We start from the raw sequence: 15,415 nt of genomic DNA, 5'->3' as shown, positions 1-15,415 counted from the left end.
GATTAGATTAGATTAGATTAGATTATTAGATTTATTTGACGTACAATATGTTGTACGATAAATTGTATACAGCAGCAATAGTAGTACAGCAAAAATGTGTATTGTGAAAGTATGATAATGTGAAGATGGGTCAAGCGAGAGTGTGTGAGTGTGTGCGTTTGCGTGAGTGTGTACAGGCGTGTGTGTGTGTGCGTTTGAGTGAATGTGTGCAAGCGATTCAAGTGTTTATGTTTTCAAGCTCAAGAAAGTGCTCTTTAGCTAGTCTCTTGAAACCTGAGACAGATGTAGTGTTACGAATGTGAGATGGTAGGTTGTTCCATAGGTATGAGGCGCTGATATGAAACGAGTTCCTCAGCGTCTCCGTCGCGAATGTCGGAATATCCAGAGGTATCACCTCCCCCCTAACGGGCCGAAGAGTCACGCGGAAGTCAAAGTATGCCAGTACGTATGATGGTACGGCTGTGTTAAACATTTTTCTTAGGAAACAAACAGTGAAATACTTCCTGCGTCCGGCAGTGGTTAGCCACTGCAACTCCCGCCTGTATGGGGAAATGTGCTCATCTCTTCTTACACCATAGATGTACCGAATTCCTGTATTCACGAGCCTCTGAAGTTTTAGGTCGAGTTCCTGCGTCAGGTCACAGTATACGAGGGAACAGTAGTCTATAAGAGGAAACAGGAGGGCCTGCACTAAGTGCTTGCGTAACCTGAGATTGGTGCTTTTCCTGAAAAAGTAAAGCCTGTACATTAGTGTGTGAGCACGCTTACACACTTGTGTAATATGCTCCCTCCACGTAAGCTTAGAGTCGAGCACCAATCCCAGATTACGCACGGAAGATTCAAAGCTGACCTGGGCACCCCCTATGTTAATGAAAGTGTTAGCTGTTGAGGGTAATGCGTTTATGTAGTAGGGAGAGCCCAGGACAATTGCTTTAGTTTTAGCAACATTAAGTTTTAGCTTATTCTGTGCAGCCCAACCAGTAATCCTCTCAGCATTGGCACTCATCTTGTTTGATAAAGAATCGAGCTCTTCGAGGTGGCATTGACTGTAAATTTGCAAGTCATCCGCGTAGATGAGATGGAAAACATCGGTATCAAGGCAGAAACCGATGTCATTGATGTACAATGCAAACAGCAGTGGACCCAGAACGGACCCCTGCGGGACGCCGATTTTGAGACGCCGAGGAGAAGAACGTTCGTTATTGTCACCAACGACGGCCTGCTCTCTACCAGAGAGGTAGGAGGCAAACCAGCGGATGACTTGCTTTGAGAAGCCGAAGGTGGATAGCTTTCTCAGGAGCCTGACGTGACACACAGTGTCAAACGCCTTGCTAAAGTCAAAGAGAAGGAGTAGTGTTACTTTCTTTTTGTTTATCCCAGCTCTGGCATCATCAGTTAGCTTAATTAGGCCAGACTGAGTGCTGTGACCAGTGCGGAAGCCTGTTTGAAGGTTATCTAGTAATAGCCTTGATTCAAGGTATTCTGAGACTTGCCTGTGCACTAGCCACTCCAGAGCCTTGGAAAGAAAGCAGAGAAGTGAAATCGGACGGTAATCAGTCAGGGCTGTTGGTGAGCTGACTTTGTTGAGTGCGCGCACAAGTGACATTTTCCAGGCAGATGGGAAGCAGGGTTCGCTAAGGGACAGGTTGAAAATATGACTTAGTAAGGGAGTAAGAAACGGCAAAGCTTTTGAGATGACAACCTGTGGGATGCCGTCGCTCCCCCTGGCCTGAGTGTCAAAGTGCGACACCGCAGCCAACACGTCCGATTCCGTTATAGTTTTGAATTCGAAATGTTCCGGGAGGTCAAGACTTTCCAGGGTAACAAGATAATCCTCAACAGCAGGAGCCAGCGGATCATTTGAGATCGCGCTGAAATGCGTGTTGAGTTCATCTGTGGTGAATCTAGATGGTAAGGGGGCCTTTGTGGCAGAAATTCCAAGTTTCTCCAGCTCTTTCCAGATCTCAGCAATATCAGTCAAGGTGGACAGGCGTGAATAGTAATAATTCAGCCTGGCCTCCTCGACTTGTTTGTGAGCATAGTCTCTAGCTAATCTGTAAACGCGTCGATCTGATTCGAGCCTGGAGTCCCTGAAACGCCTGTAAAGTCTATTGCTCTCGGATACAAGGCCACGAAGAGCCGCAGTGTACCACGGGTGACGTTGTCGTCCTGGAGTCACAGTCCGCAATGGAGCGAGGTGGTTGATGGCGTTAGTGAGGTTAGCGTTGAGTAAAGATATGCAGTCGTCAAGTGATGAGGTGGTGAGAGATGACCAGTCACATTCGCTAAGAAAGTCTCTCAGCTTCTCAGCGCTGATTCCTTTAAAGTTTCTGTATGAGTATGTATTTGGTACGTAGCGTGGAATCTGTACGTCGAGAGTGGCCGTGATAAGGTCGTGTCCGTTGATGAAAGGTGCGTCTGTCTTCCAGTATGACTGCAGGCGATCCTGCTCGTCGATTAGGCACAGATCAAGCCAGATGTCAGAACCCTGTTTATGGTGTGTGGCACCATAGGGAACGGACGAAAGGTAGTTCTCATCAATGAAGGCCCTGATGAAATTGGCATCTTCAGATGAGGATAATTGGTCAGAGTTAAAGTCCCCCATTATAACCTTCGTGGAGTAGTTGTGCATGTGAGTTGTTAGTTCGTTAATAAAGTTAGAGCCTTGGAAAAAAGGAGCATGAGGTGGACGATACACAACCCCCACGAAGATGGGAGAAACTCCCTTGGCCGATATCTCACAAAAGAGGTATTCAGGCTTGCCTGGCTTACCGGACCATTCACCGTTGGATGTTGAAATAACACTAACCGTCAGAGATTTGTGTATATAGAGGGCCACACCTCCACCGTTTCTGTTTCTGTCTCGTCTGTAGAGCAGGTAATCATCCAGCGAAGGGCTGGATGTCACCTTCTCGCTTAGCCAGGTCTCAGTAACAGCTATTACGTGGAATAAAGAGCGAGTGGATAAAAAGAGCCTGATCATCTCAATGTGACCCGTGAGAGAGTTCGCATTAAAATGACAGACCCTTAGACCTTCAGACAGAGATACCTTAGAACCCGATGAAGACACGGCGGATGAGCTTGATGGCGGACGTGGTGGGATGAAATGTATGTGTGGCAGCTTCATTGTGGAGTGATGTTTACGGCGAGCGGGATCCGAGCTAAAAAATTATCCAGCTCGGCGTCGGTGGTAATGACGGTGGCACGCTCGTTGTCATCGTTGCAGCGGACGAACAGTCTCCCGTCCCTGACGAACGTTCGGCAGCCCTGCCTCCTCTTGGCTTCCAGCCTAGCCCGTGAACGCAGCTTGTGGACGTCGGTGGGGAGTAGTTCATTGATGTTTATGAGCCCTTGGTGGTCAGGGCTCAGAGCTTTGGCCTCCTCCATCACGGTTGCGTCCAGCTCGTTGGTGTGGAGCTTGCGTTTACGAGCTTTGGCAACGACGATTGCTCGTGCTAGTGCACTCGACGAGAGGGTGACGGCCAGTGGTGGCAATCTGCCGTCACTCCTGGCGGTGTTCCGGGGTGCATCGAGCCTACCCATGACCCTGACGGATGCAATATCTCTCCGCAGGACCGTAGGGTCAAGTGCGTTTATGACTGCAAACGCGAGAAGATGCAGCGAGGTCTCACGGGTGTAGTGCAAGCCCGTGATAACAACAACACTATTTGAGGTCTGCTCCTGCCGTCGTTTGACCTCAGCAAGCTCACTGCGGAGGCTGCTAATTTCTGCAGCGCTGCTGCTGTTGTTGCTGTTGTTGTTGTTGTCCTGATGCAATGCTGGGCTCCTCGATGAGAGATCTTGGACTTATGCCTGCAACTCGGTGATGGTGGACTCAGCATTAAGTATGCGAGTCTTGAGTGCAGGCAGCTCATCGAGGGCCTTTAGGCGCTTCTCCAGCGGGCTAAGACGTTGCTCAATTCTCGAGATCCTCTCCGACACGATGTTTTGTGTCTGGATGGCTTCCGCATGAGCATTGCGGATGTCATCGAGAGCTTCACGAATGTCCTTCAATGTAGCTCCGATGGTTGGCGCGAGCTGGTGAAGTACTTCGTGAAGTGTTGGCTGATGGTGGTGCCGATCTCGTCTTCTTCATCCCCGGTTGTTTTGGGGTGGTCTTAGCCGCTGTTGTCGCAGTCACCCCCGCCGCCGATGTTGACCTGGGCCCCGCTTTGGCACCCTTGGCGTCCGCACAGGGAGGACAGGCTATAAACTGCCTATCGTTTACCACGACTGTCTTGATGTTGATGGTGTTCAGACATTTGACGTGGTAATGGAGCTTGCAAAAAGCACACCTTTTCGGCTCCTTGTGCTGAATATGCTGTTTACAGCTGCCGCATTGCCGAAAAGGCACTTCCCCGCTCTTTTCGCCGTTCTCACTCATTTTCGTCGATAACTTACTGGCAGTCGGCAGAGCAGAAATTCGTGATGTGATGTTAAGTTGTCGACGGAGTGGTAGAGTCGGTGTTATAACTCTTACGGCTAGATGGAGCGTTAGTGTAAAGAGCGAGAAAGCACCGACCTCAAACAATGTGCAGACGCCTTAGAAGTTCTCCCTCGATGCGGTAGATGTCTCCTCGATGTTGATTAGGAGCGGAGAGAGACGCCGTGCGAGCGGGAAAACCAAGATTTTGTAGATTTTGAGGTTAGAAGCCGTGCAGAAAGTTTGTGCAGAAAAGATGTTGAAAATAAATTGCAACCTTCAGCGATTTATATGTCGTCGTAAAGGTTGCAAAAAAGAGCGTGCAACAATCTACAACAAAAGAGGGCCCGAAGGCAAGAAGCGGCAGAAAAGCAGTGCGAAAGTAGGAGCAGAATGAAAAGCTGTCAAAGCGGCTCACCAGAGAGAGAGAGAGAGAGAGAGGTAGAGAGAGAGAGAGACATATGTTATCTTAGTTTCAAATAAACAACACATATTATGTGAATAGTCTATCTTTTATTTAACAAAAATGCTTAAATTTTTCATTTAGTCATGTCCAGGTCATTTTTTCGATTCATGTATTGATCAAATTATACAAATTTAGTGTTGCTCTATATCTGTTCAAATTTCAAACAACGGCCTTTAATATAATTACTCCACAAAAGTTTATAATTGCAATTTTCTTGAATTATAATAATGATAAGATTGCATGTTTTGCATTTATCGCATAAATAACTGATTGCAGAATTTTTTGCTCACGGCAACGAGAGTAGTTGATCCCGCTTTTTAGGAACCGCGAGCTGCAGCACGGTCTACCGCTCATCACAAAACACTCCATCTTCGTCAATGGTATCAACAACTGAATGAGTTGGTGAAGTGCGGGGCCGCGATGACTCTTCTAAGACTGTAATAGGCGTTGCGCCATCGTGCAAACTTGTTTTTGAACGCGACCGTTTATAAGCATCACGCGTCACACTGCGTGTAAAACTGAATTTTCGGACAAGCTTTTTGTCCAGCGGAGTTGGGCTTTTTGGACTCTTACCAACAGATAAATGTTGCTCTAGTGGTTGAGTCTCACGCGGGCTAGAAAGCAACTCTGCTACTTGCTCTAAGATGGTTTTAAATGCTAAGTCTATTTGTTCTTCACTTGCATGCTCATGAACAACACAGAAGCGTAAAGTATACTTTCCGCGAACTCGAGCAGGTATCATATGTAATCTGCCAGATGCATTAATATTTGCAAGCAGCTCTTGATTGAGCTCATCACTTCCACGTAGTCGAAAACAAACTAAACCAGCATGCACTTTATTTAGTAATTCAAAACGTAGATCGTTTAGTAGTTTTGCTTCAAAACGTTGCGCTAGTCTGATATGATTGCGAATATAATTTTGTAGACCACTAATTCCATAGCAACGCATAACAAACCATAACTTAAGGGCGCGGAATCGTCGACTAAGAGGTATACCCCAATGACGGTAATCTATCGATTCAGCCGAGTTAGCATGCTGCAGGTAAAGAGGATCAACTGCTAGGGCTGAGGTCAATTGTAGACGGTCACGTACCCATAGACAAGAACAATCGAAATTAACGAGAAGCCACTTGTTTGGATTCGTATTAAATGAATCAGCATACTCGATGCCTGACATTAAGTGTCGCATTTCTGGACAAATGAATGCATTGCCAGCATAGGCTCCGTCGACGTGAAGCCATGTACCAGGAAACTTCTTACAAATGGGTCCGATTTCAAGAAGGTTGTCAAATGCACAGCATCCAGTTGATCCGAGACTTGTGGCCACATAAAAAGGGACAAGTCCGTGAGCAAGATCCTCGCTAATTGCAGTCTCAAGAATCTCACCACGCAGACAACATTTGTCATCCGGCTCAAGAATGCGTAATTTTACCAGGCTAATCATTGCAGCTTTTTCAACGCATGAATGTGATTCCGTCGAACAATAAGCAACAAGCCGAGGTAAGAATGCTGAATCTTCGGTCCATGGATCTTGTTCCTTCATACTCCGAATCGCTTGACTTCGTGCAGCTAGCATCGTAACAAGGACGCATTCGGAGGCAGAACCTTGAATCACACCTCCACCGCTCAGACTGGATTCAGAGTTGTTGAGACTACTATCAGATAGAAAATCTGTTGGTAATGCAATAGCTTTTGCATACCAATCCAAAACAATTGTTTCGAGTTCCGTGCAGGCAGGCGAGGCTGCCCAAGAAAAACCAATGCAGCCAATTGCATCCGACAGCATATCTCCAAGAATTGAAGGAAATGAGTTTCCTGAAGGAAAATAAGCGTGGAAGCGCGGATGTTGCCAGTGAGTTATCTGAAACCAAATCATAAACATATTTATGCATTTTTAACTTCAATATCTTTACTTAGATTAATAATTTATTATCAACAATAGTAATTTCTGGGTTATTCACAACAAATATAGAATAAATTAAACGTTTTCGAAATAATATACTGTAATAGAGATGCAAAAAGGTTAATTCTATAAGAGTGTTAATCAAGTCGATCATGCGAGAGTAGAATCAATTTTGGCACGTATATCGAACAATATATACTGCTGGCGTAAAAAATAATGTATAAATATGAAGAAAAAATTAATTAATACCATTTTTTAAAAAATCATTCCAAACGGCGTGTGCAAAATTTGTTTCATTACACGGTATTGCGTGCGAAAATTATTTTTTTACTATCTCTGCACGCTTTATAGAATAAATGTTATACACTGTGTAAAGTTAAAAGCACAATAAACTGGGACCATATGCCCCATATGCGGGCAACAAAACATCGCTAAAAGCGAAATGCTTTGCATTTCACATTATGCACTCGCCGATATTTAAAGGTTCGCTGATAAACACACATACATGCACACATATAGACACACATCCACACAAAGTATTTATTTTTTTTATATTTTATTTATTTATAGTATGCAGATATTCAAACATTGTTGATATATTCATTAAACTGTAATGGGGTAAGACTTGACGATAAGAGGAAACATCGTCTTTTTTTCCTGTTCTTATTACAGGTTGTGTTACCTGATAGTATTTTCAATATACTGACCAGAAAAAATTCGTATTCTTATGAAACAGATCAATTTTACAGATTCGTCAATTGCATAATCTAAATAAGACTATTTAGTTTCATTCGAATAGTTTTATTGATCTGTTGCAGCAAAAAATCATGTTCAATTTTAATAACAATTGATTTGTGTATAAAATATTTTGGGGATTGTAATGATAATAACATATAAAATTTATAAATTAATGATACGATTAGAATATAATAATCAACAGGACTTTTTTCGCAATAGCATTATTCCAGCTAAGGAAACAGACTAAACTGTTGCGATAACGCCACTGTGTGCTCTCTCTCTTGAATAGATGTGTTCTTATCTTAATGGTTCTTAATTCTGTTACTAAGGTTAAATAAGATTTATATTTATGGAGCACATTATATCATTTTCTGCGTGAAAAGTATAAGCTAATGTATTTTAGCAAATTCATAATTTTCAGATTTTCCATAAAAGCTATGGCGTCGTGCTAGCAAACTGTGTAAGGAGTGAAGTTGCCTTTGATTACTAATAGTGTTATCCTATAGTTATTCTGTTGTACTGGTATACTGTTATTCTATAGTTATATTTATGTAGTTTATAATTCGAATCGTTTGTCCAATTTTAATATTGAAGTTTGCACTCCATATTTAGTTAGCATTTTAGATTTTGTTTGTTTTAACTTTTCAATTTTAAATTGTCAATTGTATTGCATATATTATTGGTGCATAATAATATTGTTTAACAGTAATTATTTTTCTCTAATTATTAGTGATATATATGCGTGTATGTATATAATTTGTTAAATTGCACGAGAGTTCCGTGTATGCGTATCCGGTCTTTAAAAAAGTACTTCAATGGAATTAATAGATAAGTGATTTGTTATAAATTAAAAAGAAAAACACCGGCACACAAAGAAAAAAAAGTGGGGAGTACTTTTGACTAGACCCATATATCCCTATGTATTTTTACGCGCTGAATCCGAATTCGGTGTCCGTTTTGCCCGTACGCCCCCAGAATTTTGGGCAAATAGCGAAAAACCGTGAAAAATTGCTGAAAATCGCATTTGTAGACGTCGGTAAATGTTAAAAAGTTTTCTTGTGAGTGTATTATACATGATTTTTGTTCATTTAAATGTGCCTAATACGAGTTAGGTGTTCGTTTTCCTTTTAACTACAGATTTCGCATAAACTGTACATATGCGACTGTGATTGCATAAAGAAAATGATAAATTTTTTTCATTTAGTTTTCATTGAGTGCTTATGATAGAGATGGAAAAATATGTAAGAAATGCTGCTCTTACACTGTTCTTCTTCTTTTGTAACGTACTCTTTTTTCTTCAAACGATCTATGTAATAGATTTCTATTTCTCTTTTAGTTGTTCGTTTTTTCGTCTCTCTGTAACATCCAGCAAAAATCCGCCATCATGTTGACATCCCATCTTCCCTGATACCGATTCTCTATTTCACTTATATCTTGATAGAATCGTTCACCTTGTCCTTCACTGTAATCTCCTAGATTTTCAGGAAAGTAGTCGAGGTGAGAGTGTAAGAAGTGCAATTTTAAGTTCATTAAACAACCCAAGTTTTTGTAATTTTCTAGTAACTCGTCAACTTATTCTCGTCATCCTCACGTTTCGTATTTCCTAAAAAGTTTTAAGAAACATTTTTCAAACTTTGCCAAGCTGCTTCTTCAGTATTGTCCATGCTTGTAATAAAATTGGCATCTTCAAAAAGTCGGCGAATTTGTGGACCATCAAAAATACCCTCTTTCAACTTAGCATCACTTATTGCGGGAAACTTTTCTTGCAAGTACCGAAAACAGTCTTTCTCTTTATCCAAAGCTTTAACATACTGCTTCATAAGTCCTAGTTTAATATACAGTGGTGGTAGCAGATATTTTGAAGGTTCTATCAATGGTTTGTGTAGAATGTTCTTCGATCCTGGAATATTGATCGATCCTGGAAAGTTAGTTCTCTTTTCCCATTCGTTCTTGACCTAGTGATTTATCCTGTCTCTACTATCCCATAAATACAAAAAGCAGGGATTTTTGGTATAACCAGATTGTTGGCCTAGAAGCAGAGTAGCAATTGTCAGATCACCACAAACTTGCCATTGGCGTTCTGAGTACTTTATCTTATCCAATACTATCTTTAAGTTTTCGTAAGTATCTTTTAACTTTGTTGAGTGGGCTATTGGAATTGGTGCAAATGCATTACCATTATGGAGAAGAACGGCTTTCAGACTTCGTTTTGACGAATCAATAAAGAGTCTCCATTCTTCATCTTCATATACATTTGGTTTTAATTCGTGCACCAATCCTTTAACATCTGAACAATATACCAGTGAATTTTCTGTATCATTTGTAAAAAAATTCCTAAACTTCATCTCTCTATTACGATAAAAGTAAGTAGTTGTTCCATTTGCCAACAAGTGTTTCCTCTTAAGTGCTGCCGCTAAATATTCAGCTCCATCTTTAGGTAAACCTAAATCTCTTACAAGATCATTCAATTCTTTTTGAGTAAAGGTTTGAGGAGCTATCTTCTCACCAGCTGGCAGGAATTCATCATCCTCAGAACTTTCTTTATCATAGGATTCATCTACTTTCATTATTTCATCCTCACTACATGGGTCGACATTCATGGATAGTTTTACTACTGAAGAAACGTTAGCATATGAATATATTCTTTTGCTTGTACTTGCGAACATGGCACCTCCACGAGGTGTCGGTGGCAATAGAGCAATCTGGCGGAGCCCTGATTAACGGCTATCGTGCCGTCCTGGCAAGTACAAGCAAGTGCTTTACGATGCTGGGGAGGGATATCCCAGTATCGGCGACTGGTCAGGGTGAGAAAGCGGACCCGCAATCGTTGTCATCCAGCGACCGCAGCTCTACATTAGTGGGTAACTTGGCTTCTTTAGAGTATAATGCTACAAGAAATCAGATACATACTTGTAACAAAGATCGAGATTCATTCGAATTTGTACTTGCAAAATATCGCAAACCTTTAACTGAAAAGTTGAAATCTCTTTACAGCAAATGCTTTGGTATAAACATTACGAAACAGAGCGAAGGGTGTATGCCTAACAAAGTTTGTGGTCGTTGCAACACAATGCTATGGAAGTGGGAAAAATCTAATGAACGGAAGCATTTACAATTTTCGAAACCCATGATGTGGTCTACACCATCGTCTCGAGAAGATTGCTATTTTTGCATGACGAAGACCAGTGGTTTTACGGCTGCCACCAAAGCTTCAATTTCATATGCCAACGTTTCTTCAGTAGTAAAACCAGAAAGAATGATACACTTAGACAAAACAGAGGCTTCTAGATCCATGAATGTCGACCCATGTAGTGAGGATGAAGTAATGCAAGTAAATGAATCCTATGATAAAGAAAGTTCTGAGGATGATGAATTCCTGCCAACTGGTGAGAGGATAGCTCCTCAAACCTTTACTCAAAAAGAATTGAATGATCTTGTAAGAGATTTAGGTTTACCTAAAGATGGAGCTGAATATTTAGCGGCAGCACTTAAGAGGAAACACTTGTTGGCAAATGGAACAACTACTTACTTTTATCGTAATAGAGAGATGAAGTTTAGGAATTTTTTTACAAATGATACAGAAAATTCACTGGTATATTGTTCAGATGTTAAAGGATTGGTGCACGAATTAAAACCAAATGTATATGAAGATGAAGAATGGAGACTCTTTATTGATTCGTCAAAACGAAGTCTGAAAGCCGTTCTTCTCCATAATGGTAATGCATTTGCACCAATTCCAATAGCCCACTCAACAAAGTTAAAAGATACTTACGAAAACTTAAAGATAGTATTGGATAAGATAAAGTACTCAGAACGCCAATGGCAAGTTTGTGGTGATCTGACAATTGCTACTCTGCTTCTAGGCCAACAATCTGGTTATACCAAAAATCCCTGCTTTTTGTATTTATGGGATAGTAGAGACAGGATAAATCACTAGGTCAAGAACGAATGGGAAAAGAGAACTAACTTTCCAGGATCGATCAATATTCCAGGATCGAAGAACATTCTACACAAACCATTGATAGAACCTTCAAAATATCTGCTACCACCACTGTATATTAAACTAGGACTTATGAAGCAGTATGTTAAAGCTTTGGATAAAGAGAAAGACTGTTTTCGGTACTTGCAAGAAAAGTTTCCCGCAATAAGTGATGCTAAGTTGAAAGAGGGTATTTTTGATGGTCCACAAATTCGCCGACTTTTTGAAGATGCCAATTTTATTACAAGCATGGACAATACTGTAATAAATTCGGACTTTGGTATTCCGTGTGACCTATAAACCGCTGTCACCTCAAGATTACATTCGTTATTTAGTTTAGTGTTTTGTTCTAAATTAATATTTACAATGACCATTACGCCATAATTTTGTTTATCGAGCGGTTATTATAGTAACACTTGTATTTATAGCCAGATCCTTTCAATTCATATATCTTATAATTAGTCTTTTGGAAAGTTTCAGTGCAGATAACAATAACTGGCTTGGTAATTAAACTACAAATTAGTAATTTTACTTTGTTAAAATTAGCATTCATGCTTCTTACATTTATATGCATGATCGTGTTATTTTTATTACTACTGATTTTATTAAAACTATCAACACTACTGCATGATCTTTCATTTTGAAATGAATCTTTTTGGATCATATCTATGAAATCAAATGAATCCATATTTACTTATTTTATTTTCTTGTGTTTCTTTTCTTTGTTTAACGCCGGTGTAGTAGTATACGTATCTTGTTGTTGTTTCTGTCTTTGAAGCGCTTGCCTTGTGAGAGTCCTGTTATTCTGTGGTTTGTTTTGTTTCGGTTGTTTTGGAGTATTTTGTTCTCCATGTGATTGCAGTGAATTTAAAATTCCCGGGCCCTTGTTATCATGTGTCGGTACATGTTGCCTTAGAGGTGTTTTCCTGCTATTGTAGATTGTGTCGAGTGATGGTATTACAGGACTTAGTGGATAGTCCATTGAGTCGATGAACTTTCCAATTTCTTTTTTGAGTATGCTACAGAGGTTATAGTCATATGGGGCGTGATTGACATCTAGCTTTAAAAAGTATTTGGCATTACTAAATACACAGTTAACGCACTTAGCGGTTTCACTAGTACAATCACTTGTTTTATGTCTTTCAGCACATATCAGACATACAACTTCATTTATGCACTTATTTTCACTGTGTCCAAACCTGCCACACTTATTGCAAGGACCAATGTTTATTAAATCGTAGGTTCTACAGTTTTAGTATCCTACAAACACTTTATTCTTATTATCTCTTACATACTTATATATCTCATCAGGGACTTCCATTAACACAGTGCTTAGTTTACTGTATTTGCTTATGTACATATGAAACACTTTCCCTTTTCTTGAGAAATCACTGAAATTTCTCGTATTTATATCCATCTCAATTTTCTCTAGATTCATTTTTGTGTAATTATCAATACCAACAATTTTCAACTTCGGGTTATTAAGTTCACTTTTTGTTACATTGCAGTGGCCATTTAATTTTTCTTTGAACACACTTTCTGTTAATGTTACACTATCTTCACTTATACAAGTAATTATCACTTCGTCTTACTTGTTTATGAAAATGTTTTTAGTTTGTTTACCTTTCTGTGCATTTAAACAATCTTGCACCGACTGTTTAACATGAATCTCACTTTTTTCATTTTTCTGAGCTGTGATCTTAGGTACTTTTTTGCAAATGATTAGTTTGTTTAACCGCATCTTTGTACGAGAAAGACTTGAAAACTGTTTGATTCAAATTTCTTTATAATTTTTCTTTTAGGAGATCATTTTTCTCCTTCAGTTTAGTAACCAGTCTTTTCAATAGATTGACCTCCATTTTCAAACTTTGCACTTCACTGTCACTTTGAGTTGAATCTTCCATTTCAACTAATAATTCTTTTTTTATTTCCTCTGACGTCTTAGATTTGATCTGGGCAATTAAAATCCTTGTTGAAACATGCAGGTTCTTCTCATCAATTTTCGAGGTTATGTTCTTGTCACTGTGCTCAGGACAAATTATCAGATGTTTTTCCAAGTATTTGTGTTTTTTAGAACTGTGGTGGAGACAGTTGATATGGAATGCTTTATCACAGATGATGCACACTGCAGTTTCAACTCGTTTTCCAGTATGACACTCAAAAAACGCGGGATGCTTATCAGGAGGCACGCGTCCCTGCGCCATGTTGGATAATTTATAATTAATTTTTAATATTATTATTATTAATTTTTCAATGAAATAATGATTGTTTTTTATGATTTGCTATAATTTGTTATAATTTGCTATGTATAATCTAATTAGAATTTAATTATTGTATACAATGCATAAATTATAATTCAGTAAAAGTATCTTGTTCAATATATGTTTAAGAAGTCGATTCTGTGATGCAGTAACCATATATCATTGAGTTAATGATTTACATTTTTATAATCTATATGTATTTTTTATAATTATTAGGCATAGTGTTACGTTCAGAGCAAGCAAGATAAAAGATTTTTTCAAGGGGCGCGGTGGCGCCCCGATGGCAAGTGTAAGTTTTTATACACTGTGCCGTCGGGGAGCAGCGCTATCTTATTATACTTTAAATTTGCTATTTAACCTAAATGCATTTTATGAAAAAGAGTAAGAGAGGTGTCCGCTAAGCGTCGCTGCCTTTTACGAAACGAATCGTAGTTGCAAAGAGCTGAAACACAGAGTAAGCATCGCAAGATAATAAGGCTCTCAAAAAGTCGTAGTAATTCTGAACTTTAATTAAACGCATTAAACGGGTATGAAATCAGTTTGAAAAATACATTTCACAAGGTAAAATTTTGGCAACTATAAGTTTGGTCTCCACTTTGGCAGAAAATAATCCAACAGTTGATTATGGTTGGCCAACGAACCTGCTAAAAAAGTCATTTTGGCCAACAGTTTACCGTTAGTAAGGATTTCTACCAGGGCATAAATATACGTTAATAAATGTAGTGAAATCAGTTTTATATATTTCAAGCATCAAGCATTAAAGTTCAGCAGGTGAGATAAGATCAGCTGACTAGTGGTTATTATCTAAAGAACTAAAAGTATACCTGAAATGTATGAAAATATGATAAATGATAACCGCTGCGATGACCAGCAATTATTAGACTATGTATAACATGTAAATTTTTTGAGTTTCTCGAAAATAAATTATATTCTGTTCTATTCGATTCTACCTATAGAGGCACTCATTGTATTATTTTTTTGCTATCTTGAAATTTTCTTGAAATTGAAAGGTGTAGATCCAAATTTTGTGCAGTGATCTGTGCAGAGAACTATAGAGAAAAATCTTCAGAGATCTATGCGCAGATAAATAAGATTATCAAGTTAAGATTAAGTATCAAGTTATTTATATCAATTATCCATCAAGTTAAGATTTTGTATATCATAACAATAAAACCGACGTATTCTGCCCTATTAAAAAATCTCACGTGAGATCTCAAATGGGATCTCAGGTGAGATCTCACGCCAAAATATCATCGAACTATTTCTTGTTGCGCGTTTAAACCATGCTCAGTCGATTGGTAACTTTTTTTTAAAAATTCAAATTTAGAAAATATTTGAAAAATTGGACTCTATTTTTTTTTTGAGTTAAAATTTGTGATAATCTTTTAAGTTCGAATTTTTTTAAAAAGCAACCCTTTGACTTCAATGGTTTGAAACACATAAAAAACAAAAAAATTTTGGCGTGAGATCTCACCTCAGATTTTTTAATCGGGCAATAACCGTAAAACGCTTTAATGCATATAGCAACCCATCATATTAAAAACCGATTACAGTCTATACATCGGTAACTCCATTTTAATACGATTATACTTACAACCTCATTAAAGCCGACTTTCTCAGATGACCCAAAATAAATCAAAACAGG

At 39.2% G+C, this 15,415-nt stretch overlaps 1 protein-coding gene across 11 annotated transcripts in view; it reads right to left on the bottom strand.

The window, feature by feature from the left end:
- The window catches only part of LOC100118460 (tyrosine decarboxylase), a 486,598-nt gene that overhangs the window by 344,779 nt on the left and 126,404 nt on the right, over positions 1 to 15,415 (bottom strand). For 10 of the 11 annotated variants that reach the window (XM_032601610.1, XM_031925522.1, XM_016986653.3 and 7 more), the window contains one exon: positions 4,917 to 6,750. The exons of the other annotated variant lie outside the window; for it this stretch is intronic. In XM_032601610.1, coding sequence (XP_032457501.1) covers positions 5,233 to 6,675 — 1,443 coding nt within the window. In that variant the 5' untranslated portion in view covers positions 6,676 to 6,750 and the 3' untranslated portion in view covers positions 4,917 to 5,232. Of the gene's footprint in view, positions 1 to 4,916; positions 6,751 to 15,415 lie in introns of those variants that run through there. 11 annotated transcript variants of the gene reach the window in all.

Source organism: Nasonia vitripennis (assembly GCF_009193385.2).
Source record: "Nasonia vitripennis strain AsymCx chromosome 2 unlocalized genomic scaffold, Nvit_psr_1.1 chr2_random0010, whole genome shotgun sequence".
Taxonomy (NCBI): domain Eukaryota; kingdom Metazoa; phylum Arthropoda; class Insecta; order Hymenoptera; family Pteromalidae; genus Nasonia; species Nasonia vitripennis.
Note: the sequence above shows the minus strand (reverse complement) of the source record. Positions and strands in the feature narration are given on the sequence as shown.